The 25,815-nt window shown below is 46.0% G+C and overlaps 1 protein-coding gene across 1 annotated transcript in view; it reads left to right on the top strand.

The window, feature by feature from the left end:
- LOC115161885 (sodium/calcium exchanger 3) overlaps positions 1-18,715 on the top strand; it is a gene marked incomplete at its 5' end in the record, with an annotated part of 117,363 nt that extends 98,648 nt beyond the window's left edge. The window contains 6 exon segments of the mRNA XM_029712693.1: positions 7,888-7,905; positions 9,576-9,694; positions 11,180-11,279; positions 16,536-16,621; positions 17,455-17,641; positions 17,902-18,715. Of these exon segments, the coding sequence (XP_029568553.1) occupies positions 7,888-7,905; positions 9,576-9,694; positions 11,180-11,279; positions 16,536-16,621; positions 17,455-17,641; positions 17,902-18,278 (887 nt within the window).
- Between the last annotated feature and the right edge of the window lie 7,100 nt (positions 18,716-25,815).

Here is a 25,815-nt window from a genome sequence, read left to right as displayed (position 1 = left end):
ATTGACGCTATCTGAGTGTATCATAAAGACCCTACTCCACCACCTGCTGGAAGCTTGGAGCACCAGGACTCTTAACGGTAAAACGTTTGAGGTCTAGTGACCAGTTTGGAACCACAGGACCCATAACAAATGGAGGAAAGACTTCAGCAAAAAGAATGAACGTAAAAAATGTAAAGTAAATTGGAAATATATCAAACATGATGTAGGCCACATGACGAACCCACTAAAGTGGCAGCTTGTCTGTACAGGAGTAGATCCCACTAAAGGGGTTCGGGTGGAGTAGATCCCACTAAAGGGGTTCAGGTGGAGTAGATCCCACTAAAGGGGTTCAGGTGGAGTAGATCCCACTAAAGGGGTTCAGGTGGAGTAGATCCCACTAAAGGGGTTAGGGTGGAGTAGATCCCACTAAAGGGGTTAGGGTGGAGTAGATCCCACTAAAGGGGTTCGGGTGGAGTAGATCCCACTAAAGGGGTTCAGGTGGAGTAGATCCCACTAAAGGGGTTCGGGTGGAGTAGATCCCACTAAAGGGGTTCGGGTGGAGTAGATCCCACTAAAGGGGTTAGGGTGGAGTAGATCCCACTAAAGGGGTTCGGGTGGAGTAGATCCCACTAAAGGGGTTCGGGTGGAGTAGATCCCACTAAAGGGGTTCGGGTGGAGTAGATCCCACTAAAGGGGTTCAGGTGGAGTAGATCCCACTAAAGGGGTTCAGGTGGAGTAGATCCCACTAAAGGGGTTCGGGTGGAGTAGATCCCACTAAAGGGGTTCGGGTGGAGTAGATCCCACTAAAGGGGTTCGGGTGGAGTAGATCCCACTAAAGAGGTTCGGGTGGAGTAGATCCCACTAAAGGGGTACAGGTGGAGTAGATCCCACTAAAGGGGTTAGGGTGGAGTAGATCCCACTAAAGGGGTTCGGGTGGAGTAGATCCCACTAAAGGGGTTCGGGTGGAGTAGATCCCACTAAAGGGGTTCGGGTGGAGTAGATCCCACTAAAGGGGTACAGGTGGAGTAGATCCCACTAAAGGGGTTAGGGTGGAGTAGATCCCACTAAAGGGGTTAGGGTGGAGTAGATCCCACTAAAGGGGTACAGGTGGAGTAGATCCCACTAAAGGGGTTCGGGTGGAGTAGATCCCACTAAAGGGGTTCGGGTGGAGTAGATCCCACTAAAGGGGTTCGGGTGGAGTAGATCCCACTAAAGGGGTTCGGGTGGAGTAGATCCCACTAAAGGGGTTAGGGTGGAGTAGATCCCACTAAAGGGGTTAGGGTGGAGTAGATCCCACTAAAGGGGTTCGGGTGGAGTAGATCCCACTAAAGGGGTTCGGGTGGAGTAGATCCCACTAAAGGGGTTCGGGTGGAGTAGATCCCACTAAAGGGGTTCGGGTGGAGTAGATCCCACTAAAGGGGTTCGGGTGGAGTAGATCCCACTAAAGGGGTTCGGGTGGAGTAGATCCCACTAAAGGGGTTAGGGTGGAGTAGATCCCACTAAAGGGGTTCGGGTGGAGTAGATCCCACTAAAGGGGTTCGGGTGGAGTAGATCCCACTAAAGGGGTTAGGGTGGAGTAGATCCCACTAAAGGGGTTCGGGTGGAGTAGATCCCACTAAAGGGGTTCGGGTGGAGTAGATCCCACTAAAGGGGTTAGGGTGGAGTAGATCCCACTAAAGGGGTTCAGGTGGAGTAGATCCCACTAAAGGGGTTCGGGTGGAGTAGATCCCACTAAAGGGGTTCAGGTGGAGTAGATCCCACTAAAGGGGTTCGGGTGGAGTAGATCCCACTAAAGGGGTTCGGGTGGAGTAGATCCCACTAAAGGGGTTCAGGTGGAGTAGATCCCACTAAAGGGGTTCGGGTGGAGTAGATCCCACTAAAGGGGTTCGGGTGGAGTAGATCCCACTAAAGGGGTTCAGGTGGAGTAGATCCCACTAAAGGGGTTCGGGTGGAGTAGATCCCACTAAAGGGGTTCGGGTGGAGTAGATCCCACTAAAGGGGTTCGGGTGGAGTAGATCCCACTAAAGGGGTTCAGGTGGAGTAGATCCCACTAAAGGGGTTCGGGTGGAGTAGATCCCACTAAAGGGGTTCAGGTGGAGTAGATCCCACTAAAGGGGTTCGGGTGGAGTAGATCCCACTAAAGGGGTTCAGGTGGAGTAGATCCCACTAAAGGGGTTCGGGTGGAGTAGATCCCACTAAAGGGGTTCAGGTGGAGTAGATCCCACTAAAGGGGTTCGGGTGGAGTAGATCCCACTAAAGGGGTTCAGGTGGAGGGGTTCAGGTGGAGTAGATCCCACTAAAGGGGTTCGGGTGGAGTAGATCCCACTAAAGGGGTTCGGGTGGAGTAGATCCCACTAAAGGGGTTCAGGTGGAGTAGATCCCACTAAAGGGGTTCGGGTGGAGTAGATCCCACTAAAGGGGTTAGGGTGGAGTAGATCCCACTAAAGGGGTTAGGGTGGAGTAGATCCCACTAAAGGGGTTCAGGTGGAGTAGATCCCACTAAAGGGGTTCAGGTGGAGTAGATCCCACTAAAGGGGTTCGGGTGGAGTAGATCCCACTAAAGGGGTTCGGGTGGAGTAGATCCCACTAAAGGGGTTCGGGTGGAGTAGATCCCACTAAAGGGGTTCGGGTGGAGTAGATCCCACTAAAGGGGTTCAGGTGGAGTAGATCCCACTAAAGGGGTTCGGGTGGAGTAGATCCCACTAAAGGGGTTCAGGTGGAGTAGATCCCACTAAAGGGGTTCAGGTGGAGTAGATCCCACTAAAGGGGTTCGGGTGGAGTAGATCCCACTAAAGGGGTTCGGGTGGAGTAGATCCCACTAAAGGGGTTCAGGTGGAGTAGATCCCACTAAAGGGGTTTGGGTGGAGTAGATCCCACTAAAGGGGTTAGGGTGGAGTAGATCCCACTAAAGGGGTTAGGGTGGAGTAGATCCCACTAAAGGGGTTCGGGTGGAGTAGATCCCACTAAAGGGGTTCAGGTGGAGTAGATCCCACTAAAGGGGTTAGGGTGGAGTAGATCCCACTAAAGGGGTTCAGGTGGAGTAGATCCCACTAAAGGGGTTCGGGTGGAGTAGATCCCACTAAAGGGGTTCAGGTGGAGTAGATCCCACTAAAGGGGTTAGGGTGGAGTAGATCCCACTAAAGGGGTTAGGGTGGAGTAGATCCCACTAAAGGGGTTCAGGTGGAGTAGATCCCACTAAAGGGGTTCGGGTGGAGTAGATCCCACTAAAGGGGTTCGGGTGGAGTAGATCCCACTAAAGGGGTTCGGGTGGAGTAGATCCCACTAAAGGGGTTCGGGTGGAGTAGATCCCACTAAAGGGGTTCGGGTGGAGTAGATCCCACTAAAGGGGTTCGGGTGGAGTAGATCCCACTAAAGGGGTTAGGGTGGAGTAGATCCCACTAAAGGGGTTAGGGTGGAGTAGATCCCACTAAAGGGGTTCGGGTGGAGTAGATCCCACTAAAGGGGTTCGGGTGGAGTAGATCCCACTAAAGGGGTTCGGGTGGAGTAGATCCCACTAAAGGGGTTCGGGTGGAGTAGATCCCACTAAAGGGGTTAGGGTGGAGTAGATCCCACTAAAGGGGTTCAGGTGGAGTAGATCCCACTAAAGGGGTTCGGGTGGAGTAGATCCCACTAAAGGGGTTCGGGTGGAGTAGATCCCACTAAAGGGGTTCAGGTGGAGTAGATCCCACTAAAGGGGTTCGGGTGGAGTAGATCCCACTAAAGGGGTTAGGGTGGAGTAGATCCCACTAAAGGGGTTAGGGTGGAGTAGATCCCACTAAAGGGGTTCAGGTGGAGTAGATCCCACTAAAGGGGTTCAGGTGGAGTAGATCCCACTAAAGGGGTTCGGGTGGAGTAGATCCCACTAAAGGGGTTCGGGTGGAGTAGATCCCACTAAAGGGGTTCGGGTGGAGTAGATCCCACTAAAGGGGTTCGGGTGGAGTAGATCCCACTAAAGGGGTTCAGGTGGAGTAGATCCCACTAAAGGGGTTCGGGTGGAGTAGATCCCACTAAAGGGGTTCAGGTGGAGTAGATCCCACTAAAGGGGTTCAGGTGGAGTAGATCCCACTAAAGGGGTTCGGGTGGAGTAGATCCCACTAAAGGGGTTCGGGTGGAGTAGATCCCACTAAAGGGGTTCAGGTGGAGTAGATCCCACTAAAGGGGTTTGGGTGGAGTAGATCCCACTAAAGGGGTTAGGGTGGAGTAGATCCCACTAAAGGGGTTAGGGTGGAGTAGATCCCACTAAAGGGGTTCGGGTGGAGTAGATCCCACTAAAGGGGTTCAGGTGGAGTAGATCCCACTAAAGGGGTTAGGGTGGAGTAGATCCCACTAAAGGGGTTAGGGTGGAGTAGATCCCACTAAAGGGGTTAGGGTGGAGTAGATCCCACTAAAGGGGTTAGGGTGGAGTAGATCCCACTAAAGGGGTTCAGGTGGAGTAGATCCCACTAAAGGGGTTAGGGTGGAGTAGATCCCACTAAAGGGGTTCAGGTGGAGTAGATCCCACTAAAGGGGTTCAGGTGGAGTAGATCCCACTAAAGGGGTTCAGGTGGAGTAGATCCCACTAAAGGGGTTCGGGTGGAGTAGATCCCACTAAAGGGGTTCAGGTGGAGTAGATCCCACTAAAGGGGTTAGGGTGGAGTAGATCCCACTAAAGGGGTTAGGGTGGAGTAGATCCCACTAAAGGGGTTCAGGTGGAGTAGATCCCACTAAAGGGGTTCGGGTGAGATCCCACTAAGGGGTTCGGGTGGAGTAGATCCCACTAAAGGGGTTCGGGTGGAGTAGATCCCACTAAAGGGGTTCGGGTGGAGTAGATCCCACTAAAGGGGTTCGGGTGGAGTAGATCCCACTAAAGGGGTTCGGGTGGAGTAGATCCCACTAAAGGGGTTCGGGTGGAGTAGATCCCACTAAAGGGGTTCGGGTGGAGTAGATCCCACTAAAGGGGTTCGGGTGGAGTAGATCCCACTAAAGGGGTTCGGGTGGAGTAGATCCCACTAAAGGGGTTCGGGTGGAGTAGATCCCACTAAAGGGGTTCGGGTGGAGTAGATCCCACTAAAGGGGTTCGGGTGGAGTAGATCCCACTAAAGGGGTTCGGGTGGAGTAGATCCCACTAAAGGGTACAGGACACCAGGCAGGATCAGGGTTAGGACAGGCAGAAAGGTCAGAACTGGGAAGACTAGGTGGAATGTACAACAATAACACCTCATTATCACTTTGTCTTCGCCACTTCATGACGTGTGTGTGTGTCTGTGTGTGTGTGTGTGTGTGTGTGTGCGTGTGCGCGAGCGTGTGTGCGCGTGTGCGTGTGTGTTTCTGGCTCTATGGATCGCCATTGGTGGGCCATGTATTTGACATAGTGTTGTATAAGGTCTGGTCCCAGCTGGAGGTTGAATCAGGCTAGTGAATCAGCCCCCCCAAATGGCAACCTAAATAGGGCACTGCTTCTGAACAGAGAGCCCTAATTCCCCATAGACCCTGGTCAAATGTAGTGCACTAAAAATGAATAGGATGTCATTTCGGTCACGTGTTGTGGCTTCTGAACAGCGCAGAGGCTTTAATAACAGCAATAATGATAACGGTAGCGATAGCGATAACGGTAGCGATAGCGATAACGGTAGCGATAGCGATAACGGTAGCGATAATGACCACTATAACGATAACGGTAGTGATAATAATAGCGACAATGATAGAGATAACGATAGCGATAACGATAGCGATAATGATAGCGATAATGATAATGGTAGCGATAACGATAGTGACAATGATAGAGATAACGATAGCGATAACGATAGCGATAATGATAGCGGTAATGATAGCGATAGAGATAACGATAGCGATAATGATAGCGATAATGATAACACCAGTGATAACGATAGCGATAATGATAGCGACAACGACAACAATAACGATAACGATAGCGATAATGAAAACGATAGCGAAAACGATAGTGATAATGATAAGGACAGCGATAACGATGCTAGTCCCCCACTGACATGATGATTAACAGTGTTTCTGATTTAAGGAGTTGATGAAGCTGCCTCCTTCCATGCATACGAACAGGTTTCATTAGGCCGAGGTCTGAAATCTTTAGTTCAAAAGTAGTGCGCTGCGTAGGGAATAGGGTGTAATTTAGGAAGGGTCCTTAATGTTTTTCTTCAATGAGGGGGTTCTGTTATGTCCTTCGGTAGGCTCCATGATGATAATAATGATTTATTGTGTGTCCCTTTCGGGAAATGTGTCTTGCATCAACAACCAACAGCAGGGTTTGAGTGATGTGTTCACCAACTATTAGACAGGAACGGATTTCCTTTATCCTTCTCATAGCACACACACACACACACACACACACACACACACACACACACACACACACACACACACACACACACACACACACAGCCACAACACACACACACACACACACACACACACACACACACACAGCCACAACACACACACACACACACACACACACACACACACACACAGCCACAACACACGAGAAACTGGATTCAGAAGAGAGGACCACTATTGAAGTTATTTTAATAGTCTCTGTCCTACTGTCCTGCTAGCCTGCTGTCCTACTGTCCTACTGTCCTGCTGTCCTACTGTCCTGGTGTCCTACTGTCCTACTGTCCTGGTGTCCTGCTGTCCTACCGTTCTGCTGTCCTACTGTCCTGCTGTCCTACTGTCCTGGTGTCCTGCTGTCCTACTTTCTTGCTGTCCTACTGTCCTGCTGTTCTGCTGTCCTACTGTCCTACTGTTCTGCTGTCCTGCTGTCCTACTGTCCTGCTAACCTACTGTCCTGCTGTCCTACTGTCCTGCTGTCCTACTGTTCTGCTGTCCTGCTGTCCTACTTTCTTGCTGTCCAACTGTCCTGCTAACCTACTGTCCCGCTGTCCTACTGTCCTGCTGTCCTACTGTCCTGCTGTCCTACTGTCCTGCTGGCCTGCTGTCCTGCTGTCCTGCTGTCCTACTGTCCTACTGTTTTACTGTCCTGCTGTCCTACTGTCCTACTGTCCTGCTGTCCCACTGGTCTGCTGTTCTACTGTCTCGCTGTCCAACTGTTCTGCTGCCCTACTGTCCTACTGTCCTACTGTCCTGCTGTCCTACTGTCTTGCTGTTCTGCTGTCCTGCTGTCCTGCTGGCCTGCTGTCCTGCTGTTCTACTGTCCTGCTGGCCTGCTGTCCTACTGTCCTGCTGTCCTACTGTTCTGCTGTCCTACTGTCCTGCTGTCCTACTATCCTGCTGTCCTACTGTTCTGCTGTCCTACTGTTCTGCTGTCCTGCTGTTCTGCTGTCCTGCTGTCCTACTATCCTGCTGTCCTACTGTCCTGCTGTCCTACTGTCCTACTATCCTGCTGTCCTACTGTCCTGCTGTCCTACTGTCCTACTATCCTGCTGTCCTACTGTTCTGCTGTCCTACTGTTCTGCTGTCCTACTGTACTACTGTCCTGCTGTCCTGCGTACTGGTGCCTATGGGGGGTCGTGCTTCAGACTCATCCTCAGCTCACATACTCCCTATCGACCAATCACCAGACAACACACGCACCATCACACTCCCTATCAACCAATCACCACACAGCACACGCACCATCACACTCCCTATCGACCAATCACCACACAGCACACGCACCATCACACTCCCTATCAACCAATCACCACACAGCACACACACCATCACACTCCCTATCGACCAATCACCACACAGCACACGGACGGACTCACACCATACATTGGTCATCATGATCTGGTGTCATCACGTTGTTTTATCTGTTTATCCACATAGCATACTGCAATGACTTTTATACTTTCCTTTCCCATGTTCCTGTTTACTCCATGTTCGTTGGTTCTCTCCCTCTTCCTCTCTCTCTCTCTCTCTCTCTCTCTATTTTCTGCTATTTTCTCTCCACAGCACTGTTACTGGCTGAAGGTAAGTTCTCTCTCTCTCTCTCTCTCTCTCTCTCTCTCTCTCTCTCTCTCTCTCTGTCTCTCTGTCTCTCTGTCTCTCTCTCTGTCTCTCTGTCTCTCTGTCTCTCTCTCTGTCTCTCTCTCTCTCTCTCTCCACTGTTACTGGCTGAAGGTAAGTTGTCCTCTCCCTGCTGATGGCTCTCTGTCTCCTGCTGCTGTGGTTTGAGGAGGGATTGGAGGGACTAGTCATCTAGCTGGTCTGGTTTGAGGGGGGATTGGAGGGTCCAGTGATCTAGCTGGTCTGGTTTGAGGGGGGGATTGGAGGGTCCAGTGATCTAGCTGGTCTGGTTTGAGGGGGGATTGGAGGGTCCAGTCATCTAGCTGGTCTGGTTTGAGGGGGGATTGGAGGGTCCAGTCATCTAGCTGGCCTGGCGTGAGGGGGGATTGGAGGGTCCAGTGATCTAGCTGGTCTGGTTTGAGGGGGGATTGGAGGGTCCAGTCATCTAGCTGGTCTGGTTTGAGGGGGGATTGGAGGGTCCAGTGATCTAGCTGGTCTGGTTTGAGGGGGGATTGGAGGGTCCAGTGATCTAGCTGGTCTGGTTTGAGGGGGGATTGGAGGGTCCAGTCATCTAGCTGGCCTGGCATGAGGGGGGATTGGAGGGACTAGTTGCCTGCATGCTGGTCTGGTTTGTGTCTGTTCTAGCGTTTGAGAATGTTATAAAACATTAGAGATAAATATTATAGAGAACGTTAGAGCCCAGAGTCTTACATTTAAAATGTTTCCATTTGACTAAGTTAAATGGAAGAGCGACTTACAGTTAGTATGTTCATCTTTAGATAGCTAGGTGAGACAACCACATATCACAGTCATAGTAAGTCATTTTTTCCTCAGTAAAGTAGCCCTCTCTCTTCCTCCCCTCTCCTCTCTTCTCTCCTCTTAAGATGACGGAGGACGATTTATTTTTCTTGAGCATGGCCTTATTTCTATTACAGCATAAAAACGTTCCAAACCATATCGTATCATAACCGCTACACACAGCCTACATCGTTGTCCCCATATTAGCTGAAGTAACGTCCTAGTCAACATAGCTAATTGAACTAACGTGTTAGTAAACCCACTACAATCATGCAGTAACGTTACATTGTACCGTCAGTCAACAGTTTAGCAGTCACACCGTGTGTGTGTGTGTGTGTGTGTGTGTGTGTGTGTGTGTGTGTGTGTGTGTGTGTGTGTGTGTGTGTGTGTGTGAGAGAGAGAGAGAGCAGAGTGGACAGGATAGAGGGATGAGACAGAATGAAAGGGAAGTGACAGAGGATCACTCTCTAAGAGACAGAAGGGAGAGAGCCGTGGTTCACTTTGTCCAGTACTTTGTAGAAGTGTCCTCGTGTCCTTCCTGTTTGCACCACTCACGTGGAACTGTAGTGTACGATGACATTATTTTTGCTTGTTTGAACAATGTGTTTAAAGAGCTTCTGCACGCAATTAAGGAAATATTGACCTTTAGAAGGAGTGGTTTGATGTGGTTGCATTTTGTCCAGTGCCTGCACAGTTCAACAAGATGAGCTTAGTTTATTAGGCTCAGTCTCACTCTCTCTGTCTCTCTCCTCCTGTCTCCTCTCCTCTCCTCCTCTCCTCTCCTCTCCTTCCCCTCTCCTCTCCCTCTCCTCTCCTCTCCTCTCCCCAAACCACAGATGTCCCTAAGTTCTCGTCAGAGGAAGAGGAAGCTAAGCGGATTGCAGAGATGGGGAAGCCAGTGCTGGGGGAACACTCCAAACTGGAGGTTATCATCGAGGAGTCCTACGAGTTCAAGGTACGGGACAATACACACACACCACACACACCACACACCACACACCACACACACACCACATACACACACCACACACACCACACCACACACACACACACCACACACCACACACACACACACCACACACACACCACACACACCACACACACCACACACACCACACAGCTAAACACTCTCACCATCAAAGGTTGAAGTGTGTTTTTATGACTCCCCATCAGAGCCAGTGGATGAATGAATTCAGTTGATGTTGCTGCCATCAAGTGGAGAATCATGTGAACTTCATGTCTTTGTTATAATAATAATAATAATCTCAAATCAAATCAAATTTTATCCGTCACACACTGAACACATGTTTAGCAGATGTTATTGCGGGTGTAGCGAAATGCTTGTGTTTCTAGCTCCAACAGCGTAGTAATATCTAACAATTCACGATAATACACACACAACTAATAATAGAATAATGGAATTAAGAAATATATCAATATTAGGACGAGCAATGTCAGAGTGGCATTGAGTAGAATACAGTAGAATACAGTATATACATATAAAATGAGTAAAACAGTATGTAAACATTACTAAAGTGACCAGTGATTCCATGTCTATGTAAATACAGCCTCTAAAAGGTGAAGGGCTGAGTAACCGGGTGCTGTCCGGCTAGTGACAGTGACAACTGAGTTATCTTGGGACATTGATTGTCACTGAGTCTGAAATAGCACTCTATTCCCTATTTTATTTAACCCTTATTTTACCAGGTAAACTAATAATAATCCAACCCCCAGCTGTAACCAGATTGGTATAGTCCAAACTGTAATAATAATAATAATAATAATAATAATAATAATAATCCAACCCCCAGCTGTAACCAGATTGGTATAGTCCAAACTGTAATAATAATAATCCAACCCCCAGCTGTAACCAGATTGGTATAGTCCAAACTGTAATAATAATAATCCAACCCCCAGCTGTAACCAGATTGGTATAGTCCAAACTGTAATAATAATAATCCAACCCCCAGCTGTAACCAGATTGGTATAGTCCAAACTGTAATAATAATAATCCAACCCCCAGCTGTAACCAGATTGGTATAGTCCAAACTGTAATAATAATAATCCAACCCCCAGCTGTAACCAGATTGGTATAGTCCAAACTGTAATAATAATAATCCAACCCCCAGCTGTAACCAGATTGGTATAGTCCAAACTGTAATAATAATAATCCAACCCCCAGCTGTAACCAGATTGGTATAGTCCAAACTGTAATAATAATAATCCAACCCCCAGCTGTAACCAGATTGGTATAGTCCAAACTGTAATAATAATTCAACCCCCAGCTGTAACCAGATTGGTCAAAACTGAGATGCTATAATAATGAGTCAAATACAAGGATCGGGCCATAAATAGTGCACTATATAGGGAATAGGGTATAGGGAATAGGGTGCATTTGGGATGCAACCTGAGTGTATTTCCTATGTGCCTTCTCCCTCAGAACACAGTGGACAAGCTGATCAAGAAGACCAACCTGGCTCTGGTGGTGGGCACCAACTCCTGGAGACAACAGTTCATGGAGGCCATTACAGTCAGTGCAGGTAAACACCAGCTCCCATTACAGTCAGTGCAGGTAAACACCAGCTCCCATCACAGTCAGTACAGGTAAACGCCAGCTCCCATCACAGTCAGTGCAGGTAAACACCAGCTCCCATCACAGTCAGTACAGGTTAACACCAGCTCCCATTACAGTCAGTACAGGTAAACACCAGCTCCCATCACAGTCAATACAGGTAAACACCAGCTCCTATCACAGTCAGTACAGGTAAACACCAGCTCCTAGGCCATCACAGTCAGTACAGGTAAGCACCAGCTCCTATCACAGTCAGTACAGGTAAACACCAGCTCCCATCACAGTCAGTACAGGTAAACACCAGCTCCCATTACAGTCAGTGCAGGTAAACACCAGCTCCCATTACAGTCAGTACAGGTAAACACCAGCTCCCATTACAGTCAGTACAGGTAAACACCAGCTCCCATTACAGTCAGTACAGGTAAACACCAGCTCCCATTACAGTCAGTACAGGTAAACACCAGCTCCCATTACAGTCAGTACAGGTAAACACCAGCTCCCATCACAGTCAGTGCAGGTAAACACCAGCTCCCATCACAGTCAGTACAGGTAAACACCAGCTCCCATTACAGTCAGTGCAGGTAAACACCAGCTCCCATTACAGTCAGTACAGGTAAACACCAGCTCCCATTACAGTCAGTACAGGTAAACACCAGCTCCCATTACAGTCAGTACAGGTAAACACCAGCTCCCATTACAGTCAGTACAGGTAAACACCAGCTCCCATTACAGTCAGTGCAGGTAAACACCAGCTCCCATCACAGTCAATACAGGTAAACACCAGCTCCTATCACAGTCAGTACAGGTAAACACCAGCTCCTAGGCCATCACAGTCAGTACAGGTAAGCACCAGCTCCTATCACAGTCAGTACAGGTAAACACCAGCTCCCATCACAGTCAGTACAGGTAAACACCAGCTCCCATTACAGTCAGTGCAGGTAAACACCAGCTCCCATTACAGTCAGTACAGGTAAACACCAGCTCCCATTACAGTCAGTACAGGTAAACACCAGCTCCCATTACAGTCAGTACAGGTAAACACCAGCTCCCATCACAGTCAGTACAGGTAAACACCAGCTCCCATTACAGTCAGTACAGGTAAACACCAGCTCCCATTACAGTCAGTACAGGTAAACACCAGCTCCCATTACAGTCAGTACAGGTAAACACCAGCTCCCATCACAGTCAGTACAGGTAAACACCAGCTCCCATCACAGTCAGTACAGGTAAACACCAGCTCCTAGGCCATCACAGCACAGATCCCACTCTAGTGAACGTCATGTAAGGGAGAAGAGGAAAATGGTGGATATATTGTGATTGTAATCGTTCAGTCTTTTACAGGTATTATACATCAGACAGTATGAGATGTATTGGGGTCTAAGGGGAGGGGAGACCAGAGCACTCAAAGAATGATGGTAAAACAAAAAATACTTTGTGACAAAAAACATGGATCTTTGATCGTTGAGTTTTGATTGTTATTTATATCATATTATGTTATCAAGTTAGATTATTATTTTTTTTTTCAATCTAGTTTATTGTCCTATTTTCCCATAACACTAAAACTGTCCCATTGTGTGGATGATTTGTTTATTTTAGGGTGTAAAAAAAAAAAAAAATAAACATTCCCCTGATGTTACAAGAATGTTCCCAAAAAAAACACAAAAACGGTTTACTTGTGTGGATGATTAGGCAATTTTTCTTTTAGAGTGAAAATAACATTCAACTGATGTTGCAAGAACGTTCCCAGAACACATTTTTACATTCTTTAAAAGTTCCTAAAGCATTTATTTAGGTTCTGGGAACATTGTGGGGATATGCAAAGAGATAAACACTAAAACTGTCGATTTGTGCTGACATTCAGATAATATTTGTATCAGAGTACAGTTCACAAAACTTTATTTTGATGTTGCAAGAATGTTGACAGAACAGCCATTCTGAGTTCATTAAAAAGGTTGCCAGATATGTAATTAAGTTATGGGAACAGTGTGGTTACATTAAAAGAGATGTTCAGTTGTGATGACATTCATACAATGTTTAAGTTAGGTTGCAGAGGACATTCCCTTAATGTTGTAAAAAAAAAGTTATTTAAAGGTTGCCAGAACATTTAACCTGTTATGGATAGGGGGCAGTATTTTCACGGCCGGATAAAAAACGGACCCGATTTAATCTGATTATTACTCCTGCCCAGAAACTAGAATATGCATATAATTGTTTGATTTGGATAGAAAACACCCTAAAGTTTCTAAAACTGTTTGAATGTTGTCTGTGAGTATAACAGAACTCATATGGCAGGCAAAAACCTGAGAAGATTCTGTACAGGAAGTGCCTCGCTGACGATTTCTTGGCCTTCTACACTCTCTTTATTGAAGACTGAGGATCTCTGCTGTAACGTGACACTTCCTACGGCTCCCATAGGCTCTCAGAAGGCGGCAAACCGCTGAATGATGTCTTTGCAGGCCATGGCTGAAAAACAGTAGCGCATTTGGATAGTGGTCGATCTGAGAACAGAGACTGGAGGCGTGTGCACGAGGCGACACCATGTTTTTATTCTTTCGTCTTTGAACGAAAACAACGACTCCCGGTTGGAATATTATCGCTTTTTTACGAGAAAAATCGCATAAAAATTGATTTTAATGAAGTTAAAGATATAAGGCAATGTAACACCAAGAGTACCAACCAAACAAGTTGCCTTTTAGCATTGTTGTCAGGTGCGTCGTAAAAAGTGGACCAAAACGCAGCGGGTATATGAATACTCATCTTCTTTTATTAGAAGGAAACCAAAACAAAACACTTATACAAAAACAACGACGCCGCCGCCACCAAAACCCAGTCCTGTAAGGTACTCTGACTATACATGGAACAACTACCCACAAACACAAGAGGAAAATAAACCCACTTAAAATATGACCTCCAATTAGAAGCAACGACAACCAGCTGCTTCTAATTGGAGGTCGTTCCCAAAAGCTAACATAGAAATAGACAAACTAGAAAACCCACATAGAAATAGAAAACATAGAACATAAACCCCGAAACACACAAAACAAACACACCCCTGCCACGCCCTGACCAACTACAATAACAAAATGACCCCTTTGCTGGTCAGGACGTGACAATTGTATTTACATTGAGCTGATCTTATCTTAATGGCTATAGTAATATATAAAACAAAATATATAATAACGTCAACAAGACTTGCTTGCGTCGTGCTGTCACGACAACGGAGAACAAATGATACTACATCCATAAAGTGTTCCAAATACTCTAAAACATCGGAGCCCGAAGGAGAGAGAGAGTCGGACGCGCTGTAGAGAGACGGCTAGACTTTCCCTTAGCCACGGAGAGGAGACATTTCTCCCTACGTCACCGTTCCTCTGCAGTCTCTTTAGCTCCACACAGTCAACTCCTGGAAGGCCCTCCCTCTGTCACTTTGGTGTTAAAATATTTAATCCCAATGGCTCTCTGTATTTTTTTTCATGAGCTCCGTGCTGAAAAATGTATGTCCCTCACATGGCCTGCCACTTTGAATCATTCCAGCACCCACCACTCTGCCTACATATACCTAGGCCTGTCTAATCTCCTGCCAGCACCGGCCCTGCGTTCCACCTAGCCCCCTGCCCAGCTACCCTACCCTCCATGGAGGCCTGGTGTTGGCCTTGGGGAACTGGGCCAGTCACTCACAGTACTTGTCAGACTACCTACCTCTGTTGAGGTATGAGTCTATGTGAGTAATTGTTCCTGTTAGAATGGATTAAAACACACTGAAAAACAGGACGTAACTATGAAATACAACCATCTGCTGTTATGAAATATTACTCAATGTGTAATAAATTAAAATTATTCTCTTCCTTCCCCTTGATGTCATTCCTCATCCCTATCTCCTCCTTCTCCATCACAATCCCTCCTTTCTCTCCTCCTCCATCACAATCCCTCCTTTCTCTCCTCCTCCATCACAATCCCTCCTTTCTCTCCTCCTCCATCACAATCCCTCCTTTCTCTCCTCCTCCATCACAATCCCTCCTTTCTCTCCTTCTCCATCACAACCCCTCCTTTCTCTCCTCCTCCATCACAATCCCTCCTTTCTCTCCTCCTCCATCACAACCCCTCCTTTCTCTCCTCCTCCATCACAACCCCTCCTTTCTCTCCTTCTCCATCACAATCCCTCCTTTCTCTCCTCCTCCATCACAATCCCTCCTTTCTCTCCTTCTCCATCACAACCCCTCCTTTCTCTCCTTCTCCATCACAATCCCTCCTTTCTGTCCTTCTCCATCACAATCCCTCCTTTCTCTCCTTCTCCATCACAACCCCTCCTTTCTCTCCTCCTCCATCACAATCCCTCCTTTCTCTCCTTCTCCATCACAACCCCTCCTTTCTCTCCTTCTCCATCACAATCCCTCCTTTCTGTCCTCCTCCATCACAACCCCTCCTTTCTCTCCTTCTCCATCACAACCCCTCCTTTCTCTCCTTCTCCATCACAATCCCTCCTTTCTCTCCTCCTCCATCATAACCCCTCCTTTCTCTCCTCCTCCATCACAACCCCTCCTTTCTCTCCTCCTCCATCACAATCCCTCCTTTCTCTCCTCCTCCATCACAATCCCTCCTTTCTGTCCTTCTCCATCACAATCCCTCCTTTCTCTCCTCCTCCATCACAATCCCTCCTTTCTCTCCTTCTCCATCACAACCCCTCCTTTCTCTCCTTCTCCATCACAATCCCTCCTTTCTCTCCTCCTCCATCACAATCCCTCCTTTCTCTCCTCCTCCATCACAATCCCTCCTTTCACTCCTTCTCATCACAATCCCTCCTTTCTCTATTAATCTTCAATCACTCCATCATCTACCTCTCCTTCCTCTTTTCCTGTTCTCTCTCTTCTCTTCATCTCTCCATTCACTGTCCCTATACCTCCTTCCAATACCTGCTCCTCTTCATCACTCCACCACACGTCTATCCTTCCCTCCACCCTCACCCTCTCTCTTCCCTCCCTTCATTGTCGCTACCTGCTCTCCTTTTTCTTCTCCTCTTCATCATTCCATCCCTCCCCTCCATCTCTCCATCTTCCCTCCTCTCCTCTCTCTTCCCCCCTCTCCATCCCTCCTCTCCATCTCTCCATCTTCCCTCCACTCCTCCCTCCTCCCCCCTCTCCCCTCTCCTCACACCCTCTCCCCCACTCTTCCCTCCATCCCTCCTTGCCTCCCTCCTCTCCCCCGCTCCTCCCTCCCTTGTCCCTAGGAGACGAGGATGAGGAAGACTCTGGTGAAGAGCGTCTCCCGTCATGTTTCGACTACGTCATGCACTTCCTCACCGTCTTCTGGAAGGTCAGTTGACAGAGAGGTTAGAGTTTAGAGGTCAGAGACACCTTCTGGAAGGTCAGTTGACAGAGAGGTTAGAGTTTAGAGGTCAGAGACACCTGGAAGGTCAGTTGACAGAGAGGTTAGAGTTTAGAGGTCAGAGACACCTTCTGGAAGGTCAGTTGACAGAGAGGTTAGAGTTTAGAGGTCAGAGACACCTTCTGGAAGGTCAGTTGACAGAGAGGTTAGAGGTCAGAGACACCTTCTGGAAGGTCAGTTGACAGAGAGGTTAGAGTTTAGAGGTCAGAGACACCTTCTGGAAGGTCAGTTGACAGAGAGGTTAGAGTTTAGAGGTCAGAGACACCTTCTGGAAGGTCAGTTGACAGAGAGGTTAGAGTTTAGAGGTCAGAGACACCTTCTGGAAGGTCAGTTGGTTGGTGGTCCTCTGTCAGTAGAGCATGACGCTAGCAACACACACAGATGAATAATCTAAAATCCTTTGACAATATCACAATAGTCCCCAGGATACATCAAAGACTTGTACCGAAGACTTGTAGGTCCACTGTAAGCACAGTTGGTAGAGCATGACGCTAGCAAAGCCAGGATAATGGGTTCGATTCCCGCTGGGGCCACCCATACCTGACATTTATCCATGACTGGAAGTCGCTTTGGATAAAACCATCTGCTAAATGGCAGATATTGTTATTGATAACACTTTACTGCCATCGGGTCAAAACTATGAAGTAACTTAACGACGGCTCATGTTTTATGTAGCTGTTATAAAGCTTTGTGAATGCATTCATAAGTACACCTACAGTACAGTGTTCAATTAGGATTATTCATGTTGTTATTATTATTAGGTGCTGTTCGCCTGTGTTCCTCCCACGGACTACCTGAACGGCTGGGCCTGCTTCTTCATCTCCATCGTCATCATCGGCATGCTGACCGCAGTGATAGGAGATCTGGCCTCTCACTTTGGCTGCACCATCGGCCTGAAGGACTCTGTTACTGCCGTGGTGTTCGTAGCTCTGGGTACATCTGTTCCTGGTGAGCTCAGTAACGGGTGGTAGTGTGTGTGGGTTGTGGGGGCATTGATTATCATACTGTGTGAACTGAATCCTCTCTTTCTCTCTGTTTCCCTCTCTCTCGCTCTCTCTCTCGCTTTGTTTCTCTCTCTCTCTATCTCTCTCTCTCTCTGTCTCTCTCTCTCTCTCTCTCTCGCTCTCTCTCTCTCTCTCTCTCGCTCTCTCTCTCTCTGTTTCCCTCTCTCTCTCTCTCTCTCTCTCTCTCTCTCTCTCTCTCTCCAGATACATTTGCCAGTAAGGTAGCGGCGGTGCAGGACACATATGCAGACGCCTCCATCGGTAACGTGACGGGCAGCAACGCTGTCAACGTGTTCCTGGGCATCGGGGTGGCGTGGTCGATAGCCGCCATCTACTGGCACATGCAGGGCAAGCAGTTTGTGGTGGAGGCCGGTTCCCTGGCCTTCTCCGTCACCCTCTACACCATCTTCGCCTTCCTGGGGATCTCCGTGCTGCTGTACCGCCGCCGGGCCCACATCGGGGGGGAGCTGGGCGGGCCGCGCGGCCACAGACTGGCCACCTCAGCCTTCTTCTTCAGTCTCTGGTTCCTCTACATCTTCTTCTCCAGCATGGAGGCCTACTGTCATATAGAGGGCTTCTAGAACACCTCTGAAACACTTCTGGAACACTTCTAGAACCCTTCTGAAAGGCTTCTGGAGCATTCTAGAGCCTCCTTTCAGGCTCCTTCCAGGAGGTTCAAAGTAGAACTTTAGGAAGTAAAAGTGGGAATGGTGGAATGATGGTGTGTCGGTATAAAGGAATGAGAAGAGGAGAAGAATAGGAAGTGAAGAGGGTTTGTGGTGGTAATAACCCCCTCTCCTCCACCCTCCCCTCAACCCCTCTCTAAGGACCCCCAGACGTGGTCAGTCTATCTATCTTTGTTAAGGCATTGAGAGCCGGTCTGTTACCTACGTAGGAGTGCTTACAGCTGGGATTGAGGAACCGTCGTACTGGGGTGAGAGCACCAGGAGTGGGTCTCATCTGGTCTGGTCTCATCTGGTCTGGTCTGGTTTGGTCTCATCTGGTCTGGTCTGGTCTCATCTGGTCTGGTCTGGTCTGGTCTCATCTGGTCTGGTCTCATCTGGTCTGGTCTGGTTTGGTCTCATCTGGTCTGGTCTGGTTTCATCTGGTCTGGTCTGGTCTCATCTGGTCTGGTCTGGTCTGGTCTCATCTGGTCTGGTTTGTATTCCACTTGAAGAGACAACAACTGGTCTTAAAGCTGGAGAGATCTGAGCTACCATTAGAAGTCTATATTTTTCTCAACACCTTGATGAGAACATCTTTTTTTTAAACAACAACAAAAATGAAAAAAAAAAAAAGACAAATCAAAGAAGCTATTTTCTGATCTTACATTATGGAGAACAAAAAAAAATGATGATATCGTTAATGGAAAATATGTTGTCGATGATGAATGGACTCACAGGACTTTAGTTTCTTATTTTTAAAGAACGAACGCAGCGGCAGAGTTCTCAGAGGCAAAGAGGAGGAACAACGGAGAAAAACGAAGTAACGACAGATCGAAAACGAAGAAACAAAACGAAGTAACGACAGATCGACTATCAAACTAAATATGGGAGGATCAGAACAAGAAGGAGAGAAAAACAAGGATTATGAAACTGCCTTGAACATTACTTCACTACTCTCTCTCTCTATATATATATAATATAGAGACATATTTTCTGTATATTTTGAATATTTGTTTTCAATGTTGTCACATTCAGCTTCTTCAGTCCTACAGAGGACCGTTGTGGTTTGGTTTGGTTTGGGGGGGTCGTATCCTGGGAAAAAGATACCTACGTCTCAAATGGCACCCTGCAGAGAGAAATACTTTTTCCCATAAAGCTCTGGTGCACTACATAGGGAATAGGGCCCTGGTCAACAGTAGTGCACTACATAGGGAATCGGGCCCTGGTCAACAGTAGTGCACTACATAGGGAATAGGGCCCTGGTCAACAGTTGTGTACTATATAGGGAATAGGGCCCTCAACAGTAGTGCACTATATAGGGAATAGGGCCCTGGTCAACAGTAGTGCACTACATAGGGAATAGGGCCCTGGTCAACAGAAGTGCACTACATAGGGAATAGGGTGGGCCCTGGTCAACAGTAGTGCACTACATAGGGAATAGGGCCCTGGTCAACAGTAGTGCACTACATAGGGAATAGGGCCCTGGTCTAATGTAGTGCTCTATATAGGGAATAGGGCCCTGGTCAACAGTAGTGCACTACATAGGGAATAGGGCCCTGGTCAACAGTAGTGCACTACATAGGGAATAGGGCTCTGGTCAACAGTAGTGCACTACATAGGGAATAGGGCCCTGGTCAACAGTAGTGCACTACATAGGGAATAGGCTGCCATTTGAGATGTACCCCGATGTCGTCTTCATGTTTTCCTAAATATCTATTACATCTTACCTAATGAATTAAAGAAACGTTGTATTTTAATTTATTATTAATATAAATATATTGCTCTCACAAAGTTGTCACATTTTATTAAATCAAACAACAACAAAAAATCCCCCCCCTCCAAAAAAAAAAAGTGTTTCTGCAGAGAACTGGAACTGATTGATAATTCAGAGGTATTTTTCTACTGTTCTTCCATGATGCACTTTGCTGTAAACATCAATTTATTGAGACTTCTGCTATTTGTTCTCATGTGCTACAAGATGGCAATATTGAACTATCATGACTTGTATGGCCCACCTGTTGAAATGACGAAGCCCTTTGCTGCATCTGTAGCTCACTACCAGCATGGTCTGAGAGGGTTGAGATGAGATGGCCTGACTCATGTCTCATTGACAAGCTTTTCATTACATTCATGTCATACTTTTAATCATTTGTTACATAGTCAAAGGGAAATAAGTGTTATCGTTTGTTTGAAACGTGTTCTACGCTCTTGTGTCTTTGAGTCTCTAGTGACTCTTGTCGAGGAGTGAAATTTAAAAGAGAGAGAGAGATTTTAAAGAGAGAGAGAGAGAGGGAGAGAGAGAGAAAATGAGAGAGAGGGAGAGAGAGAAAAAGAGAGAGAGATAAACATGGTTTAATAGTGTTAAAGAGAGAGAGGGAGAGAGAGAGAGAGAGAGAGATAAAGATGGTTTAATAGTGTTAAAGAGAGAGAGAGAGAGATGGTTTAATAGTGTTAAAGAGAGAATTCATGTATACTAATTTAAATCTCTCAACAATCAGATATGTGTTGTTTTCTTTATATACCTGTACTGTAGTCTATTATTTAAATACCTGATTGTTGGCCATTTTAAATCTGTGTAGAGAACCAAAGAGCAGAGAGGTACAGCTACAACATCAAGAATGTATTCACTAGGAACCAGGGTTTGGAACCAAAATTATTTCATTTCAGAACTATATTATTTTTTGGGGGGGGTCCGTTTCACTGTTTTCCGACCAGCAAAGTTTTGAACCAATTCTAAACAACAACAACAACAACAACAACAACAACAACAACAACAACAACAACAACAAAAAGTACTGGTTTATATCGTTCCTTTCTACTCCGTTTTAAAACCTCTGAAATGTTGCTCAATATTAAATGACTTCACTAATCGGTGTGGATAGAGCAGCTTGCTATGGAGCAGGTAAGATATTTAATCGTTATAGGAAAGTCATTTAAGAGCCAGTTGTCTTTTGCCGTAAAAGCGTGGTTTAATCCTAATGAAAAAAACACACACACACACACTGTGCTGCCACTCACTATGGACAGACAAGTGTAGGGTGCAAGATGCGACTGATATTTTGCGTGTGGGGAGGGAGCGAGAGAGGGTGGAGGAGGCTTGTCATGAAGCGCTGGGCATCTTATGACATGCATTAACTGAATTAGGCCCACAGACTTATATATCTACGAAGGAGAGGCTTCTATGGAGGAACTTTGAATGTCTTTGAACTTCCGACAGTTGGCTTAAGGTTGGACCAGAGCTAACGTTAGCTAGCTAACAAGGTCGTGTGTGCAGAGCAGCACCAGAATTTAAAACACGTCCTACCTTTTTTTTTGTAGTTAATAAATCCAATGTGAAATATGATAACTAGAGTATCCTTAACTAGCATTGAAAAAAGTCAATCCATTCTTCTCTAATTAATCATCTCTCTCCCTACTTTCTGAATCACGCTTTTAACGTCAGGTCAGGTAGCCTACACACACACTGGCATACGTTTCTGAGTAACGGAGTGAGGGCTTTGCATAAGCGCTTTGTGGCGATTTTTGTGGGACTGGGAAAAAAATGTCTGGAACATAAAAAAAACAACGTTATTAACCGGTTCCCATGCTTTTAAAATAACGGTTCTGTTCCGGAACCATATAGATCACTTTCGTTCCCGGTTCTGATTCTGTCCCTCAAATAATTTAGTTATTTTCCAGTTTTTGTTTCTGTTCCCTGAACTGGTTCCAACTAAGCTAAGAACCAAACAGAAGCAAACAGAACGAAACGGGAAAGGAACCTACCTGATTTTTGTCCAATAGAAATCCTCGTTTTCATTGCAAAAATTATTTCCGTTGCTAAACGTTTTGCTATGGTGTGTGACTAATGAATACAACCTAGTAACACGATGAGGTCATCAGAGGGTGACCCAGAAAGCCGCAGTGACACTCAGGTACCACCAGGGGGGGGGGGGGTCAATCTCAATATTAACCTCTAGCCCTTGTGGGGTGGTTGCCACTTCCCTTCGATTCCCTTCCCTTGGTCTGGTCTGGTCCACTCTTCAAAACCCCCCAGTTTGTATTTATAGTTTCCTCTCTATCATGAGACATCAGCATCGTTACCCATCGCGCCACAAAAGCCGCGGCCCTTGCAACGCAAGGGGAAACCCTACTTCAAGTCTCAGAGCGAGTGACGTCACCGATTGAAACGCTATTAGCGCGCACCACCGCTAACTAACTAGCCATTTCACATCGGTTACAGTGGGTTGCCTGGTCCCAGATCTGTTTGTGTTATTTTCCTACTCCATCGTCATTGTCGAGTCATTTGCATGACAGTTCCGTAACGAGTTGTCTAAAGAGTGGGAAAGGACTGGCACTCAGGCTAGCTTTATTACAAGTGTACGTCATTCTATATGTTTACAGACAAACACAGTAACGTGTGCTTACTATGTCATCCTTTATGTCCACCGTAGTGTGTGTGTGTGTGTGTGTGTGTGATTATCAAACGCCATACCCCCCCTTCCCTTCCTGAGAGTCTTATAGAAAACCAGAATTGCCGTGTTAACAAGCGACCTGCACAAATAGAAGGATATAAATCAATATTTTTTTTTTAAAGAACTTATCTTATCTACATACAAATCACAAAATATATTTAGCATGGTGCCAGTCTTATTTGTTGCTTTAGTGGCGGATACTTTTGTTAGTTTGGTTTTATTCATGATTTTGTTTGACGTGAGAAGAGTTGATTTGTACATGTGATTGTGTGTGTTTTACAGCACAGTTGAGAATTCTGTCATTGTCACTCATGTTGTGAAGGGAGGAGAACATGTTTTAATGGATGGAGAAGAATTGTCGTGGTTAAAATAAACATTTGTGTCTGAAGTGAAAGTTCTTTGATACCACCCCCCTATTGGTTCTTTGATACCACCCCCCTATTGGTTCTTTGATACCACCCCCCTATTGGTTCTTTGATACCACCCCCCTATTGGTTCTTTGATACCACCCCCCTATTGGTTCTTTGATACCATCCCCCTATTGGTTCTTTGATACCATCCCCCTATTGGTTCTTTGATACCACCCCCCTATTGGTTCTTTGATACCACCCCGCTATTGGTTCTTTGATACCACCCCCCTATTGGTTCTTTGATACCATCCCCCTATTGGTTCTTTGATACCACCCCCCTATTGGTTCTTTGATACCACCCCGCTATTGGTTCTTTGATACCACCCCCCTATTGGTTCTTTGATACCACCCCCCTATTGGTTCTTTGATACCACCCCGCTATTGGTTCTTTGATACCACCCCCCTATTGGTTCTTTGATACCACCCCCCTATTGGTTCTTTGATACCACCCCCCTATTGGTTCTTTGATACCACCCCCCTATTGGTTCTTTGATACCACCCCCCTATTGGTTCTTTGATACCACCCCCCTATTGGTTCTTTGATACCACCCCCCTATTGGTTCTTTGATACCACCCCCCTATTGGTTCTTTGATACCACCCCCCTATTGGTTCTTTGATACCACCCCCCTATTGGTTCTTTGATACCACCCCCCTATTGGTTCTTTGATACCACCCACCTATTGGTTCTTTGATACCACCCCCCTATTGGTTCTTTGATACCACCCCCCTATTGGTTCTTTGATACCACCCCCCTATTGGTTCTTTGATACCATCCCCCTATTGGTTCTTTGCGTGACAACAGACATGCTTCCATAATATAGTTAATCTATAGCTGTCACCCTATGTTGTAATTTACCACCATATTACACTGGATTTTACAGAAGTCAGGAACAGTATTTAAAAATAGAAATGGACTTTTAAGATGATATTTTTGTCCACAGAGTGTGGTTGAAAGGTGTTGTCGTCATGGTATTTGCTTTGTTTACATGTTAGGAATCACCATAATTTGCAACAAAATCTGAAATTGTTTATTTTTGGAATCGGCGTTGCTGTAACAGTATGCATGGCAACTTTGAAAGAAACTTTTATTTCAAATTGTGACATGCTTTTACAAATATCCAAAAAGAGAGGAATGGAGTTTCTCTATACTGATGTCCCAGATCAAATAGAGTTGTTTATAATATATTTACCTAAAAGTTTTTTTCTAATTCAGATTTAAAAATAACTTTTTTTTGGTGCTGATAAAAAGTAAAAACAATCCCTCTGCAAAAGCCTGTCAACAATGATCTGCATTGTTCCAATGTATCTCATCTTGTACCTTGTACCATGTTCCGTTCCAATGTATCTCATCTTGTACCTTGTACCATGTTCCGTTCCAATGTATCTCATCTTGTACCTTGTACCATGTTCTCTCATGAATTGCAATGTTTCTATCATGTCCATCTCGCAGTTGGACGTGTCCCAAACGGCACCCTATTCTCTATATAGTGCCAAGGGGCTCCCCGGTCAAAACTAGTGCACTATAAAGGGAATAGGGTGCCGTTTGGGACTCAAGTCAATGTTATGAAGGTGACGCAACCTATAAAGGACCTGATCCATCGCATATCATCATACCCCAATATTACATGTACCAGCAGCATATTGTACCAACAAAAAAAAAACAGCGAAAATCTAGTAAGACTACCGTGACGATTAAACTGACTTTAACATTGGAGTCTTGGTTGATGACGTTCGCTCTGGACTGTTTTTGACACTTTGATTCACACAGAAATTGACTGAGCTGATATCTATGGGTGGGGGGGCGGAGGGCGGGCGGGGGGAGGGAGGGGGGGGAGAAGAAGAAAAAAATATTGAATTTCAATGCATTTCAATTTATATATGTCAAATGATTATTGATTTTAAATGTCTATTTTGTCAAAAGCATCCTCACGTAGTATGTTTGTATATTTATATATGTATATAAATATATGTTTACATATTTTATATATTTACTGTATGTCTTATTACAACATAGGTGTCATGACGAAACTGGACGGTAATTGAAGCTGCTTTACAGGTTGACTGGTTGACAGAGATGTACTGCATAGCTTTGTCTGTAAGATACAGAACATTTCTGTGTCCCAAATGACACCATTTTCCCCCTATATAGTGCACTGCTACTGTAAATAAGGGTTCTGGTCAAAAGAAGTGCACCACGTAGGAAATACAATGTCATTAGGGACGCATGCAGTCAATGTGTTCGTCCACGGTTATAGTGTGCCTACCTAGCAAACCCCACGGTACCTGGGAATCCAGATTCAAGATTTGATTGAATTCAAGTCACGATGTTCACACAACAACAACAACAACAACAACAACAACAACAACAACAACAACAACAACATTGATGATTGCACTGTACTTCAGATCGTTGGATAGTTCATTTTTGATTCTTTTATTATTTGGTTGTTTGTTTTTTTTTGTTTTTTTTTACTTTGTCGCTATGAAACGTTTGTTTTTATTTCAGGGAATTATGCATGAAATGAACCTTAATTTAATTAATTTATTGCCAATTTGTTAATTTTTCGATTTTTGTTTTGTCAATAACATAA

The sequence above is a fragment of the Salmo trutta genome, chromosome 25 (assembly GCF_901001165.1).
Source record: "Salmo trutta chromosome 25, fSalTru1.1, whole genome shotgun sequence".
Classification (NCBI taxonomy): domain Eukaryota; kingdom Metazoa; phylum Chordata; class Actinopteri; order Salmoniformes; family Salmonidae; genus Salmo; species Salmo trutta.
This window is presented reverse-complemented; position numbering and strand designations above follow the sequence as displayed.